The sequence below is a fragment of the Falco cherrug genome, chromosome 1 (genome assembly GCF_023634085.1).
Source record: "Falco cherrug isolate bFalChe1 chromosome 1, bFalChe1.pri, whole genome shotgun sequence".
Classification (NCBI taxonomy): Eukaryota; Metazoa; Chordata; class Aves; order Falconiformes; family Falconidae; genus Falco; species Falco cherrug.
In genome coordinates this window covers 14,788,055-14,814,985 of record NC_073697.1, presented here as the reverse complement: position 1 = coordinate 14,814,985, position 26,931 = coordinate 14,788,055, and the positions used below count along the sequence as shown (strand labels likewise).

The 26,931-nt window shown below is 46.4% G+C and overlaps 2 protein-coding genes across 4 annotated transcripts; both read right to left on the bottom strand.

The window, feature by feature from the left end:
- Positions 1-552: 552 nt before the first annotated feature.
- On the bottom strand, positions 553-10,586 carry REELD1 (reeler domain containing 1). Its single transcript, XM_055725963.1, has 6 exons — positions 8,806-10,586; positions 7,689-7,911; positions 5,866-6,023; positions 4,852-5,149; positions 2,636-2,712; positions 553-1,644 (listed from the first exon to the last, which is right to left on the bottom strand). The coding sequence occupies exons 1-6, from the start codon at positions 9,023-9,025 to the stop codon at positions 1,004-1,006; spliced, it is 1,617 nt and encodes a 538-aa protein (XP_055581938.1). The 5' UTR covers positions 9,026-10,586; the 3' UTR covers positions 553-1,003.
- A 7,871-nt stretch (positions 10,587-18,457) lies between these two features.
- On the bottom strand, positions 18,458-25,166 carry LSM6 (LSM6 homolog, U6 small nuclear RNA and mRNA degradation associated). Of its 3 annotated transcripts, none has more exons than XM_055700139.1 (4): positions 25,022-25,166; positions 23,719-23,831; positions 20,154-20,267; positions 18,458-18,638 (listed from the first exon to the last, which is right to left on the bottom strand). In XM_055700139.1, exons 2-4 carry the CDS (start codon positions 23,810-23,812, stop codon positions 18,604-18,606), a joined length of 243 nt encoding a protein of 80 aa, XP_055556114.1. In that variant the 5' UTR covers positions 23,813-23,831; positions 25,022-25,166; the 3' UTR covers positions 18,458-18,603. The 3 variants fall into 3 exon arrangements, with proteins under 3 accessions (XP_055556114.1, XP_055556107.1, XP_005440960.2); XM_055700132.1 differs by having other exon boundaries at positions 23,719-23,823; positions 25,022-25,107; XM_005440903.4 differs by lacking the exon at positions 25,022-25,166 and adding an exon at positions 24,316-24,340.
- Between the last annotated feature and the right edge of the window lie 1,765 nt (positions 25,167-26,931).

Below are 26,931 nucleotides of genomic sequence, written 5' to 3'. Positions count from 1 at the left end.
TCTGGCTCTTTCAAAGCTGCAGTTAAATAAACCTTTACCCTTGTGGTCATCACCTCTCCTTCTTGGAAGGTGTCCAAGATCTTCATGTTTTACCAAGGGCTGTTTCAGTGGCTTCCTGCAGAAAACCATGTGGTCGAAGAGAAGTTTGCACAAACTCAGAGTACAAGGGCGCCATTAACTTTCCACACAGCTTTTGCTGAGCATCTCCAAAGTGACCTGGGAAGGGGACTTCTCAGTGCGTGTTTCTGCACAGAGTGTTACTGAGCTGACTCGAAGTAAAAGACTAAGTAAATGCTGGCTGTCAGCCTTCAACAAGCTTCCTCATCAGGTGCAAATGGACAGGAAAGGTTTTCTTCCATTTGCACCTGATAAGGAGGTATGTTTCTCCCCCAAAAGCTGGTGTCCGCCACCCCGTGCTTTGCTCCCATAGATAAATTTGGCATTATTTAGATCAATGTTCTCCACGAATGAGTTACTGCTTTTTATTTTCAAATTGAAACTTAAAATCTACTGGCAAATATTTTGTCATCTGAGAGATATCAAGTACACAGAATCAAACCAGCAAGCTCCTAAATGAGAATGGTTGGGTTTATATCAGGGGTTTATAGTTCCTGAAAAGAAATACAACACTAGAAACTTTTACTGAAATTAAACAGGAGACAATACTACAGCGCAGAGGAAGAATTTCTATTTTTGGCTACACCCTTAAGGCAACAGAGGAAGCGTATGTCATGGCTGCAGTGACAGCTAATGAGCAGAAATACAATATTAATTGCAGTAAGTGTAACAAGCTGAAAAGTCTATCAACTTATATTTTCTCAGCGGCTGTAGTTTAGATACTTTTGACTAACACCTCTGTCTCAACTGCCTGCTTCAAGTTTGTTTACCTATATGGCAGAACATAGAGGAACTACACCACCGCTTCCTAGAACCTGTGCTGTGCCATCTGGGCTATTTCCACCTGCACCGGCCGCTGTAGCGCTGCATCCAACCCTGCAGATGTTCAGGTGATTGTCTTCTTCCCACTGCTTGAGGGGCTGACCCAGTTGTACTCGGCTTGCACCAGCACGAAGCCATTCTCCCGGATCTTTCGGAAGTGGATCACCTCCCCGTTTTCTCTGACGGCGATGATGTTAGGGTCAGGCTCACTGAAGGAGACCTCCGTCCGCTTGTGGCAGTGCTGGGCACAGACACAGCGCACAGCAGCTGCCAGCGCCAGGCCCAGAGCGGCGGTGCAGACCAGGAGGATGCCGAGTTGGGCTGCAAGGAGTCGGGTTCCTCTGCCAGGCTCTTCCCCCTTCCCAGGAACAGCAGATTCAGGAGCTGCTCTGGTCACCCATGGCAGGGTGTTCCCACCTGCCTCTTCCTCCTCGCCCCTGGCATCTGCCTCCTCTGGCTGCAGTGCTGGCTTTCTTTCTGCCATTTGCCTTGAAGCTGATGACAAATTGCCGGCAGCGTCGGTATCACCAAACCAGGCTGTTGTCACAGTGGTGTCACCCAGGGGAGTGTGAACATACGGTGCAGAAGGAGACTCTGCCACATGTGGGGAGGCTTTCAAGATGTCTCTACTCTCGGTATTGGCCTTTGAAAGCAAAAACATGACAAGGTGTGCAGTGAGGGAAGAGAAAGGGGGCTGATTAGATGCTCACAGCCTACGTCATGATACAGTTCAGCTCTGTATTTCTGACACCCAGGTGTCCCCCTGGCCTTAGAGTAACCTTGTGATATCCCCTGGTTGGTTACTTAGTAGTTTTAGAAAATGAGGCAGATTCAGCGCCGCTCCATCTGTATCAGAATTGCCACGGGAGGGACAAAGCACTGGGAGTTGGTCCCAGGGGGGCAAGGCAGAGCGGGTGGAGGGGACAGAGGTGAAGGGCACAGGCAGAGAGGAAGGTCGCTGCTTTGTCCAAGAAAAAATCTGCAGCTCCCATTGTGGCAGTGGCAGCGGTAGCATTTTTCACAGGCATTGTTATCACACACAAAAAAATCACTTAATTAACAGTACCCCCCTTGAGTGATGCCAGGGCAATGCTGAAAGGACAGGCGTGATCTCCCCAGCCAAGCGTCATGTTTAGGGTCACAGCAGACCCACTGGGATTCAGTATTGCCCTTCTGAAGCTGTGGATTGAACCGTGGAGCAGAGGGACCCAGGAGGCTTGGGATGGCCTTTGGGGCAGTCACCTACTACCTGCGAACTCTCCCCCGAGCCTGTCTTGCTTTCTCAGTCTATGCAGCCAGTTTGAAACCTGCTGCCTCAGAGTGTTGCTTAACCACCCATTTTCGTGGGAATGACTCCTGTTCCTAGGGGCTCAGTTTTGTGCCGCGCACCTTATTTTATCTGTCACAAAACGACAGCCAGTCCATGCCAGTTCTGCAGCCCAGGCTTTGCTGCAGATATCATCCAAGCCTTAACGGTGAAACCGTCATACAATTTAGGAGGTCCCCAATGAATTTTTCCATTCCTACTGTGCACCTGAGCCCCCATCCAAAACCTGGAAAATGTACTGGAGTTTTTTCTTCGGCTCCACTGAGATTTGGATCTGGCCCTCAGTAGCTGGCACCTCTCCAGCCTGTCCAGCCCAGCAGGCTTTTTCACACATCCATTAATTACACCAGAGAAACTCTCACCCTCTACCATCATTAGCGATTTCTAAAGCTTGCTGGGAAGACAGTGTGACAGGAGCATAAAGCTGAGGTAGGAGACCTGGCAAGCTGTGAAGTGAAGCAGGGGAGGGTCAGAGCATTCTTTGTGGAAGAAAAGGCTTCTGAAGGTGCTAGTAAAATACAGTAGCAAATAAAAGACTTTCAGTGGCTGAACTGCAAACTGTAAAGTAGCTGGCTGGCAAAGTTGGGATTGCATGTGTATGGATCACTTGCCCTTAAAATGCAAACACTATGCTGTAAGGATACGCTGCAGGATTTGGGACTTTAGGATACAAAATGGAATTGCCTTGCAAGTCCTTGCCCTATCTCACCCCATTTTTCCTTTCTTTTTGTACTTTCTCCATTCTTGCCTAATGTCTCAATAGTTTTATTTCGTTATGCTCTTCTGGTCTTGCCTTGCACCGTAACTGTTCCTTTCCTTTGGTTACCATCTTCTGTCATTTCTCAAGTTCTCTCCATGCCTATGCCAGGTGCCCATGTTACACATCTCTCCTTTACTTGTTCTCAGTCCTCCACTCCTTTCTAAATATTTCTGCCTCATCATTCTCTGCTGTATGGCCCCTTCCTCTTCTATTTTCTTTGAGATTACTTCTCTTCCTCCTGTGCCATCCTGCAACCTGGATCTGGTTCTTTACTTTCCTTGTATTTTTTTCCTCTCCATTCCCTGTGTATTGGACTTCCCCTGCTAACTCTGTGTCCCATGTGTCTAAGCTATCCCTGCTTTCCAGCTTCTCCACTGGTTCCCATCTGAGCATCCTCCTCTCTCTGCAGCCCCGGTATTCTTCAGTTTCTCTCCCTTCTCTTGCTCTCCTTTTCTTTAACTAATTTCTTGCACGCCCTTCCCAGCTCCCACATCTCCTTCCGTACATACAGCCACCTCGCTCCCCCAAGGCTGCAGTCCTTCCACACCTTTCTGGGCTTCCTCTCCTGAGGCCACCCTTTCCCAAAAGGCACTCTCACCTACTCATCCCATCTGCCAGCTCCTGCTCTTCCAACTGTCTCCAGTGAGTGCACCCCACACCTGTAGCTAACCCCACCATCACCACCACCACCTCTGCCTTTCTGCTCCATCCAGCCTCCTGGGCTGACCCTGCCCTCGGAAAGCACACGGCTTCCTTGGCTGTCCCTTGGAAAGCTGAAGTCTTTGACCTCTGGTGAATGTCATGGATGGTAGCTATCCAGCATCTCTGGAAAGGAACATCTCAGCCTTCCGCAGGAACAAAATACAGGTTTCCAACACAGCAACATCCAGAAGCCTGTAGTCATGTCTACATATGGAAAAGTTATTTTAGTTTTTACAGGGGGACTCTTAAAAACTCAGGCAACGATGTCAAAAGGAAAACAAAAAAGAGATACGAAAACTGATTCCCAGTTAAAGTAAAAAAATTAAAACTCTTAACAGTGTCAGTGTAGTTTCACTTGTGAGAGCTACACGGGCTGCTTGGTGCTGTGATGCAGTAGAGAGGTTTTACCCTCATCTTCTCTTAGACCTTTCTGTCTTTGGAGAAGACGTCCTACCCAACTCCGTTGCTTACCTGCCTGTCTTCTTTACACGTCAAACACAAGCGTGTGGTGGCAGCACTGTCAATGCTTCCTGCTCTAAGATATGGACAGAGGAAGGGCAGGGTTAGTAAATGAGACCTGTTGCTGCAGCTCATGTGGGAATCCCTGGGCTCTGCACCACTCGAGAATCCCCATCATTTTCACCCAGACTATGAAATGTTGCATGAAAGCTCATGTGACCCAAACCCTCTAAGAGTTCTGAGCAGATAGCCTCAACCCAAAATTTCATCATTGCTTTTGAATCCTTTCTTCCTTTTCCCTGCAAATGGAGAAATAGGCCCGCCGAGTTCACCATTTCATTGAGTATTTGTATGCGCTTCTGGAAAAATACTGTAGCCACCAATAGTTTTTATCACATTTTTCAGCCACTGGCTGGTCCTCTGCTGGGCTGAGCAGCACAGTGTTGGGTTTTTAAGAGCTGGATTTTCTCCCTGTCACTGTCTGTTGTGTGCAATCTCCAAAGAATTATTTCTCAAGATCTGGGCAAGCAAACACCCTCCCGTCTCCCTGCCCCGAGCTGCAGACACCTTCCTACATGGAGCCTCGCTCGTCTGTGGGGAAACTAGTACTATTTTCGTTCTGCACAAGGGCTGGAGAAATAGCTCTTCCCACCGCCTAGTTTACCTGTCAGAGGTGCTGTAGCTGGAAGTGTCATCCTGGGAGAGGAAACCTCGCAAGGTGTCCATCATGCCGGGGTCTCGGGTGGGGAGGGATGGCTCCAGCCCCCAGCCGCTGGACCCGCTGCTCCTGCCAGACACAGCCCGCGAAGGCCGGGCTGGCTGCTTCGGCTCCATGACGGGATGGGCGTCTGACCTGACACCGAAACCTGGCTCCGGTGCCGGCGTTGCCACCGTGCCAGTGGGGCTGGCAGGCAGTGTGGTGCGCAGCGGGGAGTTGGTGGCAGCCACAGGAGAGGTGGGACCTTGTCCAGCACAGAGAGAAAACAAGCAGGGAGGGAGGAACAGAAGTCTGTTGTCTTTGGTTTATTTATTTCAGATCCCACTTGGTGTTAATGTTTGCCAGGAAGAATCATAATAGTGACTTTTTTTTAATCTTCATGTCACTTAATTTTAAGTGGGAACCCAGCTGGAAAGTAAAGCAGGAAAACCTGCTGCCTAAATTATGGTCAAGTGAAACAATTAAAACCCAGTCTTGGTGCCATGCTGAAAATGCTGAGAAATGCGTCTGATTTGGTTGTAAGTAAATTATTGGAGCATTTTACCGACCAAAGGCTGCATAAATACAACTAAATACAGACCTGAAGGGCAATAGTGACATTTAGAGACAAATGTATTTGCTTATTTAGAGAGCAGTGCTAATTGCACTTGCTTGTCCTAAGGGGCTGAGGTTTTACATAAAGCATGTTGTATTTTAGGTTTTGCATTGAAATTATAAGATCAGGCAGCCCTGTTTGTCTTTCTGGTGCCCTCCTCGGAACTGGCTCTGTCATCTTGAATGCTGACCCATACCCTCACTTCAGGGTGTTCACCATGGCCATCTCCCCAGTGGCCACAGGAGTTAAATGGGTCCCACCAGCTTGTTTGGGTCACTTGTCACTTTGATGCTTGCCTGGAATAAGCTTTAGAACTACTCTGTGGGGAGCGGTTGGTAAGAAACCCGTACCTTTGTTTGCCATACCTGTGGGGTGTGGGTCAGCTGGTCCCTGTGAGGGTGCGGGAATTATGGAATCGGGCTTCTTGCCGCTGCCAGCAAGTGTTTTGTTCTGTCCTTGCTGAGCCACGGTAGCAGATTCGATCTTTGCCCAGTAAACAAAGTATGACTGGACTATGGAGATGCTGTTAAAACATCATTAGGCATTTACTAATTAACATTAGGAATTTACTGGCTGTATGGCATTAATAAAACATCCAACTGTTTCACAGGGATCAATTCACAAGGACTGCTTTAATCCAAAGACAGGAGTGATGCTAAAGTATTTTAAAGGATTAGCCCATCACACATTTTATATTACAAATAAAAGATACCAGGCCCCATAAGAAAGATACAGGGTGAAGAATCACCAGCCATAATCAAGATCAGCCAAAAAAATGTGTGGGAACTTAAATTAAAAAAAAAAAAAGAAGAAAAAAAAAAAAGCTGTTGTATTTGCTGTGTTGTTAGAAGCACATTTGGAAAACTTGGACTAGCTCTGCTGATAATCTTCTGTAGGCAGGGATACAACAGTGGTATTTACTAATTAAAACAAGTCAATGTAACTTGTACAAACAGCAGAATAGGTAGAGAAAAAAAAAAGTCTCTCTGCTCAGCCCTCTGATATTTGAGCCCGTCTAACCCTCTGCCTTTTGTCAGGTGCCAAAACTGCATTGGCCAACCTTTAACTGTTCACCCAGAGAGCCTTATTTAAGCTGGAGGTTTTGGGAGAATTTCAGCTTGGATTGCTCAGCTGCTTCTGCGAATTAGCTAAGGGGAAAACAACCCGGGTTTTCCTGTGCCAGCCGACTCTTATGAGGCATTTTTAAGCCTAACAAGGAGTTTTTCCAGATGCTGTTGATAGGGAGAAAAGGGAGAGGCTGTCAGAAATCAGCCTGGAGGATCAAAAGCCAGAGGGTGAAGGAAGCATAAGAGCGGGTGGCTAGGAGTGGGTGGTGTTTGGTTTGTGTTGGGTTTATTTGGTTGCTTGAGTTTTATGTGTTTTTAATAGTATTTCCTGATCTAAAACAACAACCGAAAACTGGAAATGCCAAGCAAGCGGCAATATTTCTGTTTCAATGAATTTGTGTTGAATCACGATGAGATGCACAAGCCACAGCACTCACCGGCACACTTGTGTTTTGGGGAGTGGCCAAGGATTTAGCCAAGCAGCTTCTAAGTGGTTTTGTAAAGTCAAAACGTAACAATTTAATTTCTTCCAAAATGAGAAGTCTCAGTGCTTCCTCTAAGACAGCCAGTTAGAAGATGTTTAATTTCATTCCAAATCAGAACCAAAATACTTGGACAGTTTGGGACTTTGGTGCAAAATAGAGATGTCAAGTTTTGACCCAGTGCTCCCTCTCTCTTCCTACTGTGAATAATTATGTTTACATATAACTTCTTTTAAACCCACTCATTTTTAATTATTTTTCCTTTAAAGAAGTGATATACAAGATTATTCTGTAGGCAGGGAAGTCCTGTGGGCTGTGTTATTTAGAAAGAGGCAACATGATCACACAGTTCTCTCTTTATGCCTTAATATTTCTATTTCTTAAGTGCTTATGCTGTCATCTTCCAGTGTATTTATTGTGAGAAAATAGTGACCATGTAAATAAAAAGCAGCACTACCCAGCAGCTATAAATAGTGATTTATCTACCAGCTGGGATACTGTTGCAGCATTTGATAAGTATTTAGCTATATGGGGTTTAAGATACATAAACCACTGTGCTGGACAAGTACGATGAAAAAATAAAACCAGACCTTAACTAAGAATACACAAATTCTGGTTAGGAACCAGTGATGCTCTTACAAAAACTTGATGTCTCCAATGGGTTGGTCTGGTGCTTTCCATACGAAGGACAGGTTTCTCTTCAGTGACTTGTCTGAGTGGGTGACAGTGTCACCATCTTCAAAGCAAGTCAGCAGCTTGGAACCAGGAGGGATGAAGACAAACGTGCCAGTGATTTCATCGTTAGACACTTTGCGAGCTTGAAGCAAAAACCCCATAAAATCCCGGGTGCTCCTCACTGTTACTGCAAGACAAAACAGGGAACACGAAGGGATTTGTCTCGTAGTTATGGGGTGAACTGTTTGCAATGGACTTTCCAGTGGTAGCACTGTAACTAAAAGAAAACCCCCTGCAACACCAGCAATAATGTTTTACTGTCTTTGTCCTCACGGTCTGTCTTGGACATGCTGGATGCAGGAGGCCAGACTTGAACTTTGCGGTATGGAATTGCACCCAAAATTTGCTTGAGTCTTTTTTTTTTTTTTTCCCTCTCCTCGATTATAAGCTCCAAAGGACATTGCATTAGGCAGCATGCAGCCATTTTTAAGGAAGGAGGTTTGGGTACCACCCTGTAAATACACAAAAGCTTGAGTGCTGCCCTCGGAGAGGTTTTATTTTACATGGGGATGAGCAGGCAAGTGGCCAGGCTGGGGAGCAGTGCCTCTCATCTCTGCATCTGCCTTGGGAGCAACGATGCTGGGGCCGGGGCATGCTGCCCAGCCATACCTACGAGTCAGGTGAGCCACCCAGACCCCTTCGTGCAGTGCAGAGAGGCAGGGGAGGCAACTTTACCCTCTGGAGGTGGCTCTCATGCGCCATCGTGGCAATGAGGTCCTGTATGGTCTAGACAAATGGATCCCGCCCAAAGCATCCAAACCTACTGGCTTCCTCTGGCAAACAGCTGGACAAAACCATGGTGAAAACCTGGGGTCAGCCATCACCTGAGAAACCTCAGGCCAAGCGCCGCCAGCGGAATCCCTCTGCCAATATGTTTGTTTCCTCGTGACGTGACGAGAGAGATGGCGTAGCTCACTAGGGGCAGCTGTCCCTCTACCCAGCCCCCACAAAGATTAATGCCATCGCTTGAGATTAGTTACCATGTATTTTTCAGACGCAGGAATGAGAAGCTATTCCTTACCTGGAACCTTGTCACCTGGGAAGTAGAAGGACATGTTGGTGTGGACAGTGACATAGTTGTTGCCGGGGCTGTGCAGCTGCACTCTCAGGTGCCTGGGCATCATGTCAGTGCAGGCAGAAAGGCTCGCGCCGTGTGAGAAGGCAGCCACGTAGGAGACCAAGCACAGGGTTGTGCATGCCCAGCCAGCGATGGCAACGCGGGCTCTTCTGCCGCCCTCCATCCTACGGCAGAAAACAACGGGCAGGTTCACTTCAAAGCAGCAGCTTCAGCAGCCTGTGAGCCCCTCTGGTGCCTTTGAATTAGCTGAGTTCCGGCACTACCCTGCCCACTGCCTTTAAACAAAGGACAATAAATGATATCTCTGGCACATGGAGCCACCTCCATAATCCGCAGCATTTCATATTTTGCAGTAAATTGTTGAGGCTGGGGTTGAGGGGAGGTCGTGCAAGAGGATGCATTTCTTGCAAAGTTGCCCATGAAGGGAGCAGTTGGGAGAGATTTGCTCTAGAAAATCTTGTGGGATGGCATGTGGCTGCCTCCCGCTCTGCCCTGGGGGAGCACGAGGCACCTCTTAGCAGCCCGCACGTCGCGGCTCAGAACCGCTGGGCTGCTAGTGACTGTCAGACCCTTCCCCAGCTGCCCAGCAGCATTCCAGCTTGTCCTTGTTGGTCAGGGCTGGCTGTTGCTGATGAGACAGCAGCGATACTGACTTTGAAGTGTGCATTGGAAGCGAGATAAATGGGCAGCCGTTTTGGTTAACGCCAGGATTTCTCCTTCTCCAATTTTTAATCTAAGCAAGCATCTTTCCTCAACACAGTCAAAGTTTAATATTTGGTATACCATGTCTTTAGTACTGCTCAGCTTTGGTGGCTGGAACAAAACGCATCTCCAGATTAGCTGGGCTATTGTGTTATTCTGATTTTTCAGAATGCACTTTTGAAAGTGAAGCTGAAGGACAAGTGTGTGGCATTTATTGTAACAGGTATCGTAAGGCAGGTAGTCTTGCTTTTAACATAGCGCTTTCTAACATCTTGTCAACATGCAGCTTTTCCTGGCTTAGATTTCATAGTAGATGTAGATAAATCGGAGGAAACCAGCGGCTGAGGCGGTCTCGCTTACACCTCCATCCCTAGCACTTCTGAAACTTGCCAGCTGAGTATAACAAACCACCACTGCACACGAAATGGTCTGTGCCCAGCCTGAAGCAGGGAGCAGACGGATGCAGTTTAACCTCCCACAGCCGAGCATCGTGCCACTCCGACCATTTATGTGCCAGAAGATGCCCGTGGGACTCACAGGAGCCTTTGCTAAATATCTCAGCCCCTGCAGGACCAGTGTCAGGATGCCTCCTCTTCGTGGAGTCAGCCTCCCGTCTAGGCACACCTAAACCTCCCTCGATGGATATGATTTCTTGCAGGAGCTCACGAAAGCACCCCGAGCAGCAGCAGCTCTCTCCCTCGGGCATTTCCCAGGCTGCGCTGCTGTTTCCCACCCCTCTCCCAGCCGCCCTCCGCACCCCTCGCCGCTGGAGCACGGGGAGCAGGGCCGTGATCCCCAGCCCCCCCCGGGATGGGGCTGCTGGTGCCGCTGTCACTTACCTCGGGACACGTACGCCTGCGGGCTCGCTGCCACCGCTGCCCGCCCGGCCTGCCGGAGACCCATCCTTTCAGGGACCTTCTTCGCTTTCTCCTCTAATGGGAAGCGCAGCAGCTGTTACTGCTAATACCCACCACCTACGGCAGCTCTCCGGCAGTGCCCAAATCCTGCCTTAATCATATTAGTTTTCCTCTTCATATCCCACCCCTTTTTTTTTTTTTTTTTTTTTAAATCTCCAAGCTTCTGCAATGAAAACAAAGGCAATCAGCAGGGGGGCCAGCAGCAAGCCGTGGGGTTTGTGTGGGACACCCTGGGACTCCTTGGCAGACATGCAGGAGGATCGGACTCTTGCTCACCCCGTTACCCTCCCCACACCCCCTGCTTCCATGCTGAAGCTTTGCAAAGCAAAGCCACGTCAGCTCCCCCCAGGCCGTAACCCGCAGGCTGTGTGCACCCTGATTCTCACACTTAACGGGAGCTATTTTGGCAGTAAAAGCAGAATTCTGCTAGGAAGGCCAGGTGGGTTCATCCCACCCACCAGCCCTGCCAGAAGGAGCCATTAACACCCCCCAAACCCACCAGAGCTGGCACATGGGACTGAATATCTGATATGTGAGACTGTCCCCTGGCACACAAGCTGCATTTAAATCCAGGCTGCCACCCTGCTCCTTGCCTGAGCTACACTGCAGCCATGCCAGTGCCTGGACATGGAGCCAATCCTGTCCCTGGGCTTCCCGGATCCTCCTCAGATCTGTCTTGTCACGGCAGGCTGCTCTTGTGATGGGGACTCTCAGCTGACCCTGGCCACTGCCACCAGGCTCGCCCCACTCCCTGCCAGCAGCTCCTTGCTCGCAACGGATGGAAATTAGGGTCCAATTCCTTGTCATTATTAGAGCTGCCATCAGGAGATGCTGAACAAACTGCTGGCAGCTTGCAGCCCAGAGAAGGGCCAGAGGAACAGCCCCATCGGCCGCCTGGCTGGCTTTTCTTCAGTCAGCAGACCCTCAGGAGGCAGCGCTAGATGTCTGAGGGCCACCAGGAAGGGGGTTGGCCCTGTGGTGCAGAAAAGCTATTAAAGATGGAGGGGCAAAAGAGCACTTGGTGCGTTTTAGTCCTCCTCGTCCTCAGATAAATGTGTGGCTGATGGCTGAATGAATTCATGCTAGTGCTTAGGCCGCTCTCCCTGCAGGACACCACAAAGCTCTGTCTTGCCCTGTGACTTAAGGACAGACACCAACACCACCTCATTTCGTTTCTGCAGCTCCAGTGGTGCCTGTATTCAATGTTGCCTGGGGTCTGACCAGCATGGGAGTCTGGCCAGAGTGGGCATCGTGGTGACCTCTGCCCGGGGCAGCCCCTGCAAACTGGAGACAGGCTTGCAGACACCCCACTTATTAGCACTGTTCCCATCAGCCTGCCCTGGTCTACAGCTGGTCCTTTGGATGGGAAACTGAGGTACCACCACCAACAGCCTAGCTCTCGTCTGTTTAACCAGTTTGAAAGCACAGGAACTGATGGTCCTGGGCTCTCAGCAGCCTGCTCTCCTCTGCGTTTGGAAGAGGTCTTACAGCCGCTGAATTTCAAGTTATAATGCAAGTCTTACAGTTTTCCTTCCTTTTGTCAGTGGAAGCAGAGGGTAGTTCAGGGGAAGGGGGGAAGGGTTTGCATTACTGATTATATTCCAGCTTGCCGTTGCCCATACTTTATATAAAAAAAAGAGACTACCTTTGTGCTATATTAAAGACTAATCCTTTCCTGAAACCAGCTGGTCTCTTACAGCCTTTCCTTACTAACTTAACCCTACACTGAACTATCCCTTGCTGATAACTCCAGCATAACAAAGCAGCAGCTCCAGACCTCCAGCAGTCCACATGGGAAATGCCAAACACATCGCAGCCGTTATGGCACAGTGGCCAGGTCTGAAACTTACTTATTGCAGGTAAATGTAGGTCGTTGCACCTCAGCATGGCCTTGCATTACATGGTCTTCAGCTGCTGCCATGCATTAGGCATACATTTTTGTATTGGACCATTTCTCCATGGGCTTCCACCTGGAAAAGGGGGAAAAGCAGCAGCAGAGTGCAGACCCTGAAACGGTGGTGTTGGGTGCTCCCTGGAGCTCTGTGCAAAGCTATAGGGAGAAAAGCTTCAAACAAATGAGACCCAGACCCAACCCGTCCATAAAAGCATGGGACGTACCGCAGGGCTGAGCTGGCTCTGCCGGCTCCCGAAGCTGCGGCAGTGGGAGGAGGGCAGGGTGTGCTGCCCGGTGGCGCGGGATGCAGGTTTAGCAGCACCAGTCAGTGGAGCTGCACAGTGCTGCCTGGATGCAGCATTAATTGCTGGGCTGATCTGAAATACAGCCTTATGCAGAGTTCATCCTCACTGCTGGCTCTCAAGCAGAGGCTTCAAAGCCACTCTCAAACCGAATGTCACAGCCACCCCCTCCTTAGAGATGGAAAAAGCCTGTCACAGCCATTACCGTGACACGAGCACCTACCAGCAGCCTCAAAATGTACATTTGAATACCAAGTGACAGGCAGATGCTTCCAACGAGAAATACAGCCCTCTCCATAGCCTCTGGTTGCATCACCCACCAGGACAGCATTGCCTCAGCCTTCTCTGGCCAGAGCTTTGACCTGATGGAGTCACTTGAGCTCAGCCAGGCCCTGCGTATCACTCTGACGATGGGGCCCAGACAGACACGAGAAGACCAGGTGGCACTGCTGTCACTAGAGAGAGGTTTGCCTTTTTCCTGTCATAAATTTCTTTGTTAGTAGGGAGCTTGCAAGAAGGGGACATAACACAACTTACACCCGGCCTATTGTTTTCTCAGCAGCACTTGTGTAGTGGATTTTTAGCAGGAAAAAACCCACAGCTGGGATTTAAAAATAGCACTAGGGAAAAGTGTGGATGCTCTGTAGTAGCTTGATAACCAAGATAGACTATTGACAAAGTGCACAGAAGGATTATAAACACAGTAACATCTCAGGCTCTTTGATACAGAAACTTTCTCCTTGCAGATTGCTTCCACATCTCTGCTTCGTTGGGGCACAACAGGGACAGCAGACGTGGAGCAGGTGCAGTGGAGGTCACTATGTAATGCAGACATGGATGTGAGCAACCCAGAGCTGACACTCAAGAGCAAGCTGGTTGCTTCATTGGCAAGTTGAGAAATGCTTTGCTACTGCAAGACAGTAAGAGCTATATAACAAGTTACAAGTCCTTCCTGGTCAGCTAGTGGCTACCTGAGTCCTGCGAACGAAGTTGGAGGGGGTTAGAGAAGAGTGGGCAGGTTGATGAAGTAGGGAGCTTGAAGGTGGCAACAGCTGAGTCCAGATCACAAGGAACTGATCGTTAAACCAACAAAGCTGGCAGCACCATTTTATTTAGGAAGATTTCAGGTCATCTTTAAAACAAGCAGCAGTGGCCAGCTGTGAGAGGAGTGGTTAAAAACTCACAGTAGGAGAGCGGCAAAACCCCATGGTAGTGCCCCAAGGGGACTGGAGAACAATGCCTACAGACTGGCATCTCAGGCTTGGCCTGTGCATGTCTGTGGCTCTGTGTTTGGGGAGACCAGGGGAAAGAGGATGTTTCTCTGACATCTAGTTAGGCAGAAGGTTGGCAGAAGTACTGAGAGGTCCTTCCATTTCCACCCAGTTGACTATTATTGCTGTTCTTCTATCCCACTTACTGTAGCGTGACAGTGGATTCAAATGTTACTGCTGGGAATGAACTGACACACACCTTCACACACAACGTAAAACGTAAGCCTCCTTCCCTTACAAATTCAGCTGAAAACCCCACAGACCAACCCTTTATTTGGTAACTACTGCAACGTGGGTAGCTGTTCGGTAACTACTGCAACATGGGCAGCTGTTCAGCACTGGGGGATGGGGTTGAGGGAAAGAGAGACGGTGCAGGGCTCTTTCTGGATCTCAATAAAAAGGGCTCAGCAACAAATAGCTTAATGACTGCTTTAACAAGACAGATGAGGAATACAGACAGCAAGTAAATTGTACATCCCTTCAGATGCTGAGCACCCCACTTTCATGTAGCATCAGATGGAGCCCAGATGGATTTTCCTGTCATGCATTGCTCAGAGCAGATGCAGCGCTGTCCATGGAGAGCAGCTCTCCCATCACCTGAGCTATTTTTTAATTTCCTTACAAGAAAACAACCCTCTTTCTAAAGGATGTTCTCATGAGAACTTGTTGCTGCTCTGCTAGATAAAGGCAAGGCCAGGCAGGTGGTGCAGTCGCAGTACTGTGTGGGAGCTGCCCGTGCCCCCCGCTGTCAGGACGAGGAGGTGTCCTGTGGCCAAGGGGTCCATGCAGCCCAGCAGAGACCTGGAAGCCACGCTGCCAGCCTGAAGCTGCTGTGTGGATCACTGACTCTGACGTGTTCATGGGCCCCTCGGTCAGGATCAATACAGCAGCTCAGAAAAAGCCTCCTCCCATCCAGTTTCACAGCCTTGGAGACCAGTTTGGCACAGGAACCTGAAACTTTGCTGGCTCTGCAGCCTGTTTGCTTTCAAAACTGCAACGGGCCTGGAGCTAGACACAGGCACGGGTTAGCATGGCAAAGATTGGGCATGGGTTTGGTACCATCAGTCAAACATTCCAAGGCGATCACTTTGCAAACGCTTTCACACTGCCTTCACTGCCGCAAATAATGCAGCCAAAACCTGCAGAGCTGGGTGAGAGCCTGAGGGCTCAGTGGGCAAGTCGTAGCCACCAGGGCTCTGGGTAGCTCTTTGGTCATTGCAACACTGTGAAAAAGATGGAAAGAACTCAAATACGTGATGTTCAGAGTGGTTTGCTTTAGATTCCCTTTGAAATAGGAACCAGGTGGCAACTGAGTGGCCATCAGTGTATACCTTTAAAGCAACCTCCCAGCATGCTCTCCTGCCTTCATATAGGGGCACTTCAGGGTGCTGTAGCCTTGAGTAGGGACCTGGCTTTTGGCTGCCCCACCACACAGTGAGTATTTACCCCCTCCTTACAGATGGGCTTGCTTTAGTTTCCACAGGCTGTGCTGCACTGCTGCTCCCAACCAGGCTTTTGCTTGAGGAGATGTGGCTTAGTTTGGCTTTTCAAGTGCAGGAAGGTTACGCTGGATGTGGGATGCAGCAGATCCTGAGTTACTGCTCTTCCCAGAGTCTGTCTGGCGTGGTGAGGCTGGGGCAGTGGTTGAACAGCCTTGGTTTCATGAAATGATCTCATTGCATGAAAGTACAAACTATGGATGTGAAGGTGTGAAGGCAGCTCTAGTCTTTGAAATCCAGTTCATTTTTGTTTGTTAGTTTTGGATTGCTTAGTTTTGGGTGCAGTCTTCTAAGACAAGTGATGGACCAGCACTTGTAAAGTTGCTTAAGGAATGTTTCATTGTCAGTCCTGAGCTAGATGAGCCTGATCCATGAGTAAAACTGTTTTATACTCTTCTATGTAGGTACTGGGGCAAGAGCATTAGGATGTGGTAAATGAGGTAACGTGAAGGACATGAGCATTACTATGTAATACAGTCTTTTGTGTAGGAAGATACATTGTGTTTCTAAGTTTGTATGTCCCAATGGGATAAAGATATTATAAACTAGGTCGAGATACTCTTAAGCATCAAGAGTTTGTGGAATATGCCATTCTGCTTTGATGTTTACATACATATATAATGGGGTCCTCACCTTAAAACTTTGGATAGTGTTCTGTGTGCTGCTCTGAAAGCTGTCTAGCCAGTGTCTGATTTACTTGCAAGTGGTATGGTGTCCTACAGAATATATTAAGTGAAAACAAATTCTAAGAGATAAGTAAAAAAAAAAAAATCAAAGGTGAAGGTTTTATTCAACTCAAAACAGACTACATCCGAACATTGGACTACCTAACTGAAGTCAAGCTTAAATGTTCACTTGATTTAAATACAGAGGCTGAAAATTGAATTAAGGAGGAAAAAAATCTTGTAAAATGTAGATAAAGGTCAGTGACTGTGGGAATTAAATGTTTAATTTCTTTAGCTACTTTTGAAATTTGAATATGAATTGCAACAGCTCATCTTGATGCAAATTTTCCTGTCTACCTCACAAGGTAAATAGTGACTTCATGATCTAAAATACATTTTAAAAAACAACGCTTAGCACGTGAACTACATAGTATTTTCTAAGTTCAGAGTTTAGTATGTGACTAGACCAGCTGAAGTAGATATCACAACTGAAAAATGTTCTATAACTAGACTTGTAGAAACAGAACTGCAGTTGAAAAGTTAGCGAGGCAAACTTTTGAGACTAAATCAAAGTCTGTGCAGAGCACATTGCTATAGGTGGGTAGGTGGAGGAAGAGTGGGGAAAAACTAACTCTTATTGAAATAAAAATGAGAAAACCCCAAACCCCAGATGGTCTCCAGAAATGAAACGCACAGTGACCTGCCAGCTGTGTATAGATGGCAAAACAAAGAAGCCACATGCTCCACTTGGAGACATCTTCCTTTTTTTAAAAAGTGACTTAGAGAAGAGCAAGTTGGTGATTTGTACTTAGATCCTGGACCCTTTTCAACCCTTGTCAGAAAACAATAAATTTTTGAAGCATATTATAAAGTAGCATCTCCATGTATTCCGTAGTGGCTTCTGAAGTGTTTAATGTGGAAAGGTTAACTATTGATTGCAAAATAATTTTGAATTATTCCTTGATTTTTTTTTTTTTTAAAAAAAGAATTTAAAATTTGCAACCCACATTCTCTCCCTTGGATAACTAAAACGTCACTGTTCCCTGCTTGCATTAGAGCTACTGGTACTTGGGAAGAATGGACCAATGTTACATTCACACAATTGTCTGGTGTTCATCCATCCACAACTAGAAGTGTTTTTTTTTGTTCCTGGAGGCACTACAAACTGCCCAAAGAATAAAGCAGGGCTTCAGAAAATGTGTTTTTAAAAATTGGCTAAATTATCTCACAGTGAGGTATATTACCCTAACTTATAACTTTGTCCCAAGGAACAAGAAAACGTTCCGAGTATCTGGATTTTAAGTGCAGTAACACTCAGACTAAGAAATACCTGAATATTCAGGTGGGGCGTTTTTTCTTGTCTGACTGCATGTAAAAGGAGGAAAAGGTAATTTTTTTAAAGCAGAGTAAGTATCAATGTAAAACTGAGCTGGATTTACTCGTAGGCTTTAATTATCTGGGAGCACTGTTGCAAAATATAAACAAGTTCTGGCTCCACTGCCTGCAGAGGTTCCCCCTCCCTAATGCACACCCCATACTATAAGCTTAATGTATTTGTTCTTGTTTCTGGCTAGCACATAATGGAAGAGAACATATAGATGGTACTAGGTTGGAGGGAAGCGTATGGGAGGAGAATGAACTGTCTGAAGAGGATGCATATGGCATGTTTACAAAAGCTTCCTTTTCAATTCCTAGTCTGTTTTCAGGAGAAGCTTTAGATATTAGTTACAATTTCTTTTTATTAACAAAGACCACTGTGTTTGGTAGAGATGCAGGGAAGAAATGTAACTGCAAGCTGGGGGGTGGGGGGAGGGCAGTACATATGCAGAAGGTGAAGCAGCTTCTACTGTGATGGCATGCCAGCCAAGAGCTCTTCACCTGTGACTGATTCCTCAGCTGGCACAGAGCTTTCTTTTCACCCTTGGGGCTTTTCTTTTATTTGATTTCATTCTTTCCCCACTCCTAACTGTGCAAGTGACACCGTTACATCCCTTGAGTCAATCCACAATTCAAGATTTCTTTGGACAGCTAAATTTTTTACCTAATGACTCTTACTAGATTGGCATTTAAAGCTGACCCTGTGTTCTCCAAAAGGATGGGTCAGTGTCACTGAAACATTAGCATTTTCCTCCCCAACATCAGTTAAACTATTGTTTTGCCATCAGTACAAGGCTGTGATTTGCAATTACTCGGTGCCTGCTTACCTTCCTATCATTATTTCTGTAACTGTTAGCATAATCAAACAAGCTGTTGCTTTGAGTCAGTCTTGCAGCACTATTACATGCTTCTCTTATTTATTTTCTGTACAGTGGAACAAAGCAATGCTTTGAAACAAAAACATTCAGTAAGTTTATACGGCTTTACATTTATTTTAAAAAAAGAAATATTTAAACACTTGTGTATTTCACCTGTGGATTATTAACTACAAATCAAATAGAGCTCATCATTTTGAAAAGGTTCACACGTACAAAACGGCCTCCTTCTGGCATCTTCACATCCTCCTCTTCTGTGTGCTTATGTACAATACTGTGAAAAGGAGAAAGTGGCACATGTAAGAGGGCCCTGGTAAATAATGTGCAGAAGCTTGTTTACTTAAAATATCTTATTTCCATGGCTTGTAAAACAACAGTGTAATGAATCCTCCTCAGCATGAATGAAGTCAGGAAACTTTGAAGTCCAAGTTTCAAGAAATGCTGTCACATTTACACATTATGTACTACTTTAGTTCAGTATACACTTTATTCATAGCCAAACTACATAGCCAGCAGATGCTGGCTGAACAGAGGAAGAATAAAGCCAGCTACCCTGCAGCATTACTGAGGGGAGCATGAGAGTTTAAGCAGCAAAATTACTTGTCAGACACTAATGCTGTATGATCTTTCAACAAAAGCTGGAAATCCCAAGCACTTCAGGCAAAGCTAATGATTACCTGTGAAGCAGCAGACACCTTGCACCTGCTTGCTGGTGATATCCTTAGATCCATTCACAACATGAAACTGCATCATGCTCCTAAACCTGGGATATCTTAAGTTCTCTGCTCAGCCTGTTCTGCAGCCTCCTGCCTCTCATCCATTTGTTTTAAGTTCTATAATAGGTTCTTATTTCCATAATTGATTCTCCAGCTGCAATGTCACTGCACTCCTTAGCATAATAATCCAAATTCCCCGCAAAAAGCGTTTAGCCTCATTCAAGGATTTTCTCCTCCCAAAGCACTCTGTCCTGCTGGTGCTGCATTCTCTTTCAGTCTTTTTGTAACATAGGATTCAGTTCTTGTTTGTTTTTATTCCCTCCCTTCTTCCTGTCCTCCATTTTCTTAAGTAACTTGGTCAAACTCTGCTTCATTTACCTTCTTTACAAGTCTCTTCACACCTGACTTGTAAACCTTTTCTATTTTCAGATATTCTTCTTCCTAGCATGCCCCGCTATTACAGCCTAACTGATACCACAGTCATTTCAGGAACCTGGGATTGTCCTTGAAATGCACTAAAATCCACCCACTGCACTGGGATATTCAAAGGCTCAATAGTGAAGTGTTAGTGATTTTTCTTGACTGGTGGTAAAAATATTTACTCATAAAGATGAAAATAGCCTCCAGTACTAATGAACTGCATTCAATCAGGTCTGGACAATTGCATCACATGAAAATATTAGTGTCAGCAATATCTGTACTGTATCGTAAATTTATGTGGTAGTTTGCCTAGCAAAACACAAGCTTCTATGGAGCAGAGGCCATCTAGGCAGGCAGTAAATGCAAAAGAGTAAACCTGTCAAACAACAGAACTAAGCTCTAAGGAAGGGTAGAAAAGAGCATGCTTCTCTAAATGAACTGCAAGTTCAGAGGCAAAGAGGGCCACAGGAATGCAGAATGCGCAGACACTGAAAAGCAAAACTGTAGAAGATAAATATGCTAAGGTTTCCAAGAAAGCCTAAAACTAATATTCTTACAAGCAGCTTGGTTATACCTCAGCCACTCTTCAAATTCAGAAGTAAATATCAAATCACAACCTTCTAATGAGCAATAACCAAAGGAGGAGCAGTTACCATTATTTCCTCGGATAAATGCGTCCCCATATTTGTTCTTTAATTGTCCATTTACATATTCTTCGGTCTGTTCCAGAGCTATATTCATATACCCATCCAGGCAAGCCAGGACACCTGAAGACAGTGACAATTTAAAACTGAATCAGCTTAAACTTTTTTTTTTTTAAATAAACAAAAATGCACTGTGTTTGAATAGTACTGAAAAAAACCCTGTATCTTTGTAACAGACTAAAAGCCCAGGCTTTGCTAGATGAGCCAGTAGGTCAGAGTATTCTTCCCGGAATTACACTGGGAGTGAGGAACCCCAGACACTTTCAAAGCAACTGTATCAGTTGATGTAAGAATGGCTGGGGTGGGGTGGGGGTGGTAAGAAGTCATTATTAGGGCATGACTTTCAGAAGATTGCTAACTTCCGCTTTGACAGTTTAAGTTGTCCCTTCTCATTTGTGTTTTAAGCCACACACCTAAAAAAAACCTGTAAGATTAAGTGTAACTGGATAATCAAAGGGCAAGGCTATGTAAATTGAGTTTCATCAAAACTTGTGAAGAATATAGCTGAAAAACAACCCCTTTAATACAGGACACCTTACACTTTCATAATTATCTTCATGCTTACAGATCTAGAAGAACATTAGATGCAAGTCTCTGATGTAAACAAAATTCTACATAATTTTCAACAGGCTAAGATTTTCAAATAATACTGAAATCTTCCCACAAAATTAAAATTACGTTGTTTGTAACTAATGCAACCCAAGGAAAAAAGTCTGTGCCACTTGTAATATTAGATGGGTTTTGATCAGGATAAATATGCATTTCAGTAGCACTGATTCTAGACAATATTCTCATTTCTCATAGCCCCTGTTGAAGGCTGTACTTTGTTCACACAGTGCTTCCTATGTGCTGGCAGCACGATGGCATTTTTGAATTTTAAATCACTCCTTGGCATCTACACCCACTGTTAAGATCAGAACCATGGCCATCTAAAAATTTAACTCGCCTGGTCAACAAATGGATTATTCGTGTAAGGAACCAAATGTGGGGATTAACAGATGTAAAGAATTGCTCAGAGAATACAATCTTATTTGTTAATAGTGCACAGAAAACAACTTGTAAAAAGCTGTATTAATTACCTCCATCTTGCATGTGTGTTTTCCTAACTTAATCCTTGCACACACGCAGAAAATACTAAAATATTTTTTTCCTCTGAAAAATACCCAATTTATTTACCTGGCATTAAAACTCAAAATATAGTGTACTGGCTGTACTTGGGGAGGGGGAAAAACCCCAGTCTGAGAATCCTCCTCTAGGACACATCCTCATTTTTCAGAAGTGTTACTGTAGTATCTTCCATGAAATAGTTAGGAGTTCAAGTTCTCCTGCCAGCTTGTAATAGTTTGAGGGTTATTATTTTCCTTTGGTTTTTTTCCTCTGTATCCACACACAGAGGAAAAACTGACTGCTTACAAAGTGTTACTAAATGCACCAAAAAACCCAACCCACAAGTCAAAACTCTTTCACTCCAGTAATGCAGAGTACACCATGTAACAACAGAACACAAAAAATATTTGTCCAAAATTTAAAATTGGATTGTGTGGATTTTCTTAAAGCTGCCACTTAGTAGGCCATAAATGCAGTACTTTCAAACTCTTTTGTTCCTAGAGTGCATTCATGGTTTTTTCATTCTCTTCCTCCTTTTCTTTGTGTTTACGCTCAGGCCATTAAATATTGTCACTGCCCGTCCTGGCTAGTATTTTATGTTTTATCTATATGTAGAGATGTTATAGTATAAATATCCATCTCTACACACAGAAATCATACGTATTAATTTAGCACTGATTACTTTCTCAGGGCTTCTTCCCTTAGATGAATGCAGCACTTGACAGCAAATCAAGACATTTTACAGTTACACATCAACACTTGTATTAGGACACGTTTGTGTATACAGTGGCTTGGAGGGTGGAGGTACAGACATAAAATTAGCAACAACACCTAGAGGGAGAATCTAGACAGGTCTGTAACAGGAGCCTGAGTTTACAAATATTGGTCAAATTTCTCCAGAAAACAAAATGAGTGCATATTTTTCAAATGAGAACAGCATAAAAGTTTTTAACTGCAGGATCACATCAAGTGGGAAGGAGAGCAGTGGGAAGTAAGAAAGGGAGGGGGAAACCAGTAACAAATGAGGGTGTTCATCAGAACTGTGGTTCAATTCCCCATAGGTCTGACTGTAGGCATGTTAAACTGGCTTTGTTGAGAGGGAAGTTGAGTAATTTATCTGCAGCAAATGGATCTTACCAAACAGAAGGTACCTGTGTTCTCAAAGCAAATAAAAAGTATGTCCAAAGACCAAATCCATTTTGGCCCTGCCTTGTGTACCTTTAGGTAAATGATGACTTGCTATAACTGACTTCAATGTGCTGTCACTACATCCTCCTGCAAGAAAGAATTTACAGTAGCCAAAGACCGATGAGAAGCAGTGAAGTTTTAAAGATACCAACCCCACCTGAAGTGCTCAGACAATGTGGTCCTCAAAGAAATGACAGACTGCAAATTTTGTCAGCTGGGACACTAAAGAGGCAAAGGAAGGGATAAGAAGGCACTGCTTGCTCTGTCAGTGACCAGTAACAATTTTAAACTGTCATAATAAAAAGCTTCCTTGTCACAGCACAAAAAACGTCTCCTCCCACAAGTGCTAAATTGAGCCAATTGAATTAAACCTGTCTGAAGGAGTGACCTGTACCAGAACCATTATGTTTTAGACATTTTATTCTGGAATGACTTAATTGTGCACAACAGGAGATACATGATAGTTTTAATTAAGTTTGGATACTACTAAAAAAATAGGACAGTCTGATTTTAATGGGAGTAGGACCAGGACATTTCACACTGTACCAAGAAGTTTAATTTACTGGTTAACACCCCCTATAATCCTACAGCGCATGAAAAGTTCTGGAACAGAACTGCTGGATTATGTTACAATGAACTGGGCATATAGCAGCAAAAGCCACACTAAGCTTTCTCCTGTATGTCCACAAGTCTTGATCTAAACCATGTCTAGGCTGTTGTTTAAACAAGAATGTAAATAACTCTTTCATCCCTTTAGGCTTATGACCAATAGCGGAGTTTACTGTTTGAAGCTTTTCTGGACCAAGGCCTATACTAGGAATGGGAGAACAGGAAGGTGAAAAAACCAGGTAGTTCCAACAAGGGCTGCTATCAGAGCACTGAAAAGGGGACTGCCTGGCCATTTCAAAAATTGTAATTCCAGCCAATCTTTACAAAAATCACTTTAGAAACTCTGAATCATCCCAAGACTCCGGTCTAACAATCTGTGAAGAAGGACACTAATGATTTAGATAAGTAAATATCTCTAAATCTACCATTAATCTCCTTTTCACCAGTTTCTCCAGAGTTGCCTTTCTATTTTTAATGTCACCATTCTGAGATCTATATTCACATACTCCAAGATTCTGGATCACAGTTTTGTTTTTCAAAAGCAATGCATCTGTTCCAGCCATCCCAAACAATTACTTTACTTTGTGTGAGAGACAGATGGAGAACTTACCTCGATAATCAACTCCAGAATTTAATTTTACAACAACTGGCCTTCCAATGATTTGTTTTAGGAAGTCACTAGGGGTTTGCTTCCGTAGACTCATCTTGATCTTCTCTGGTAAGCTGGGAAGAGAAACGAGAAAAAACATTCGGGTAAGCAACACGCTCACATATGGTCTTTGAACGCTCAGTACAGACAGACGGTTCCCTGACTCTCCATACTTTCAGTAGAAGAAAATATCAAAGGAGATAAAAGCAAAACCTTAAGGTGGAGAGACAAAGCTCCTAGAGCCACAGCATTAAACCTTCCCTTTGGCATTTTTATAACTTCTGAAGTTATTAAGCATCCTTGCTTGCCATGCTGTGTGTCTTTGGAGCTTCCAACAGAGCCAAAGGCCTCTGTAACACGTTTTGCTAAAATGGTTTTACTAAAATTAGATAGCTAAGCCACAAGTAGCGGTTTGTATCTCTAGGGGGTGGGGTGAGAAGCCAGGGCAGGCTCTATACACAGAAGCCTGTGCTGAAAGAGCAGAAGGATTTTTGATCTCGGCTCCCAACTATGAGCAAAGAGTAAATTGGGAAGGACGCCTTCAAATGGATCAGTTACCTTAGACTAGGTTTAGGATTAAGGCTTGAGATTCGAGTTGTAGAAACCCGAAAAGATGCTGCGACTTCAAGACTGAGGGCGCAGCGCCCAGGCGCGGCTCGGTGCTCCCCCCGCAGCGCCGCCGGACCCCGGCCTCAGCGCCTGCCCCCCCTCCCCCCGCAGCGCCGCCGGACCCCGGCCTCAGCGCCTGCCCCCCCGCTCTGCCCTGCACGCCACCGGCGGCGAGCGGGGCTAGTGCTGCGGCCAGCGCCCCCCGCCTCCGCCGCTTCTGCCCGCGGCCGCAGGGCCCGGCCCCGCCGCCCTGCACAGCCCGAGCCTTCCCGGGCAACGCGCGCGTTCGGTCCCGCCGGTGGCGCCCCCCTCCCCCGCCGGTAACCCGCCGGGCTTCGCCTGCCGCTGCCAAGGCGGCGGGTTCAGGCCCTGCTGAAACGGCGCGAAGCGCGCTCCGGCCGGCGCCTGACAGCCCGCCCGGGCCAGGCGCAGCTTCGCAGCCGCTTGCTTAGAAAAGCGCGAAAACGGCGGAAGCACCGGCTACAACGGGCGCACGCGGCGGAGGTACGCGCACCACCGCAGGGGAGCCCCCCTCCCCCGCCCACGTAACCGGGCAGCCCCCACCCCACCCCCTTCTCCCTGCCCCCAGTCCCGTCCCCTCCCCGGGGCGGCGGGTGAAGCGCCGCTGGGAGCCCCAAGCCCGCCCCGCACTCACCGCGGCCCGCCGCCCCCTGCCCGGCGCTCGCCGCCCGCCGCGCTCCCGCCCAATCCCCGCCGGCCCGCTACGGCGCGGCGGCAGGGCCAAACGGCGCCGGGACGCGCGGGGCGGGGCCGGGCCGGGCCGCTCCCCGCCTCCTCCGGCAGCGGCAGGGCGGGCGGGCCGTTCCCACCCGCGTCCGCGGGGGTGGGCGGGTTCCCCAGCGCCGCTGCCCGGTGCAGGCCGGCTTGGCCGCCCGTGCAAGGCCCCGCGCCCCGCGGGCTGTGCTGCCGGGGTTTCCCCCGCACCCCGCGTCAGCCAAACACCCGTTTCTCCACAGAGATGCGGTTTTGTATGACTTGTTTCCACTTACAGTCACATAACGCCTTATGAATGTCCTATGGAAAAACCTGTATGATCCCATATACAACTGTAGTCTACTACGATGAGATCCTGTTAATCCCGAGGTGATCTGGCCCTACCGGGGCTGCCTCCTCAGACCAAGTGAGCAGTGGTTGCCACACTGACCAGGCCCGGGCAGCAGAGTGTTGCTCCACTCGCTTTACAAATGAGTTGCAGAACATTTTTATGTTGAACATAGGCTGAGATATGTTTTTTCCAGGTGTCATTTGGAAAAAAAAGTATGGCACAACAACAAACTGAACCTCTGTCCCCTCCTTTTCCTCTTTCCCCCAGCTATCTCCTGATGTCTGGAAAAAAAAAAACTTAAGGGATTGAGTACTGTGATAGGTGTTAATCAACTGTGAAAGCATCTGGACTGGATTTTTGTATTCTTCCATTATTGATTCAGTATGGTGGTGAAACTCTTAATCCTCGCTATACAAAGAAAACGTACTACAGCTTTTCAGAACACAGATTTGCATTCCTTCTTCCTTCCGGAGCTGTTTATCTTTTCATTTTGAACATGCACCCAGTAACATTTTTTTCCCCCCTAAAGCTTAGGCTAAAAGGCTTTAAGAGCCAAGGTTTGCAAAGCCGAACCGCGTTCACCTGACTGTCCGGTGAATGTCAAGCACAGGCATGGCCAGGAAAGTTGGGCCATGTTATGCCTGTGTTTCCAGGCAACCGTCGTGTTAATCAGGAGCATCCAACTGTGCTTGATTATATCTAGTACTTGAAGCAGAAAAGGAACATAAAATAGTTACTCTGGGGAGCAGGCTTGCAAAGTTTTATTTGGCCGCCTGGCTTCAGCACATAATATTTTGATAAGGGAGTATTCTAGTTTGCGTTGTGTTATCGATCTCCATGATAAAGACTGGGCAAAGATATTTTTCATGCCCGAGCTGGTTAATTTTCATGACAATTTTGCAAATCCAACTGGGAGAATTTGGTAGCCTTCCTTTCTGTGTTATTTCTGAGTTTGTCTTTAGAGCTTGTATTTCTCTTTTTTGCTAGCCATCAGAACCTGAAGCTATTTTGCCTTCTGCTCAGCAGGCTGCTTTCTAGCTAGCTTAGGCATATACTTAATTACAGTTTCTATGTGTGTGAATCCTTTGGTTGTCTGGTGTCGGTCAACAAATTCTTCTGTTTTTCTGCTTCATAATATGTTAACCTCACAGACGCATCCGTTTTGAATCATGGGCATTGAGATTGGCAGGTTTTGTATCCTTTGCTCCTGTCTTTCATGATTTGAGGCCAAGTCATGAACCCAGACCTTGGGTGATTTTCCTTGGTTTGCCATAGGTCTCGAAGCAGTCTCACATGCCGTTCCCAGTGGTAAATTAACTCTCGTGCAACAAGGCCTATGTTGCTGAGCATTTTGACGTAGCGTGCTTTGCACCTGGGAGGACAACTCCCATCTTGTACATTCAGGAAGATTATGTCATCACATCTGTTATTAGGCAACCTAAAGAATGTGTTATTTCCTGAGTGACAAAACCCCAGTGACCTCAGGAAGGTGGTCTTCA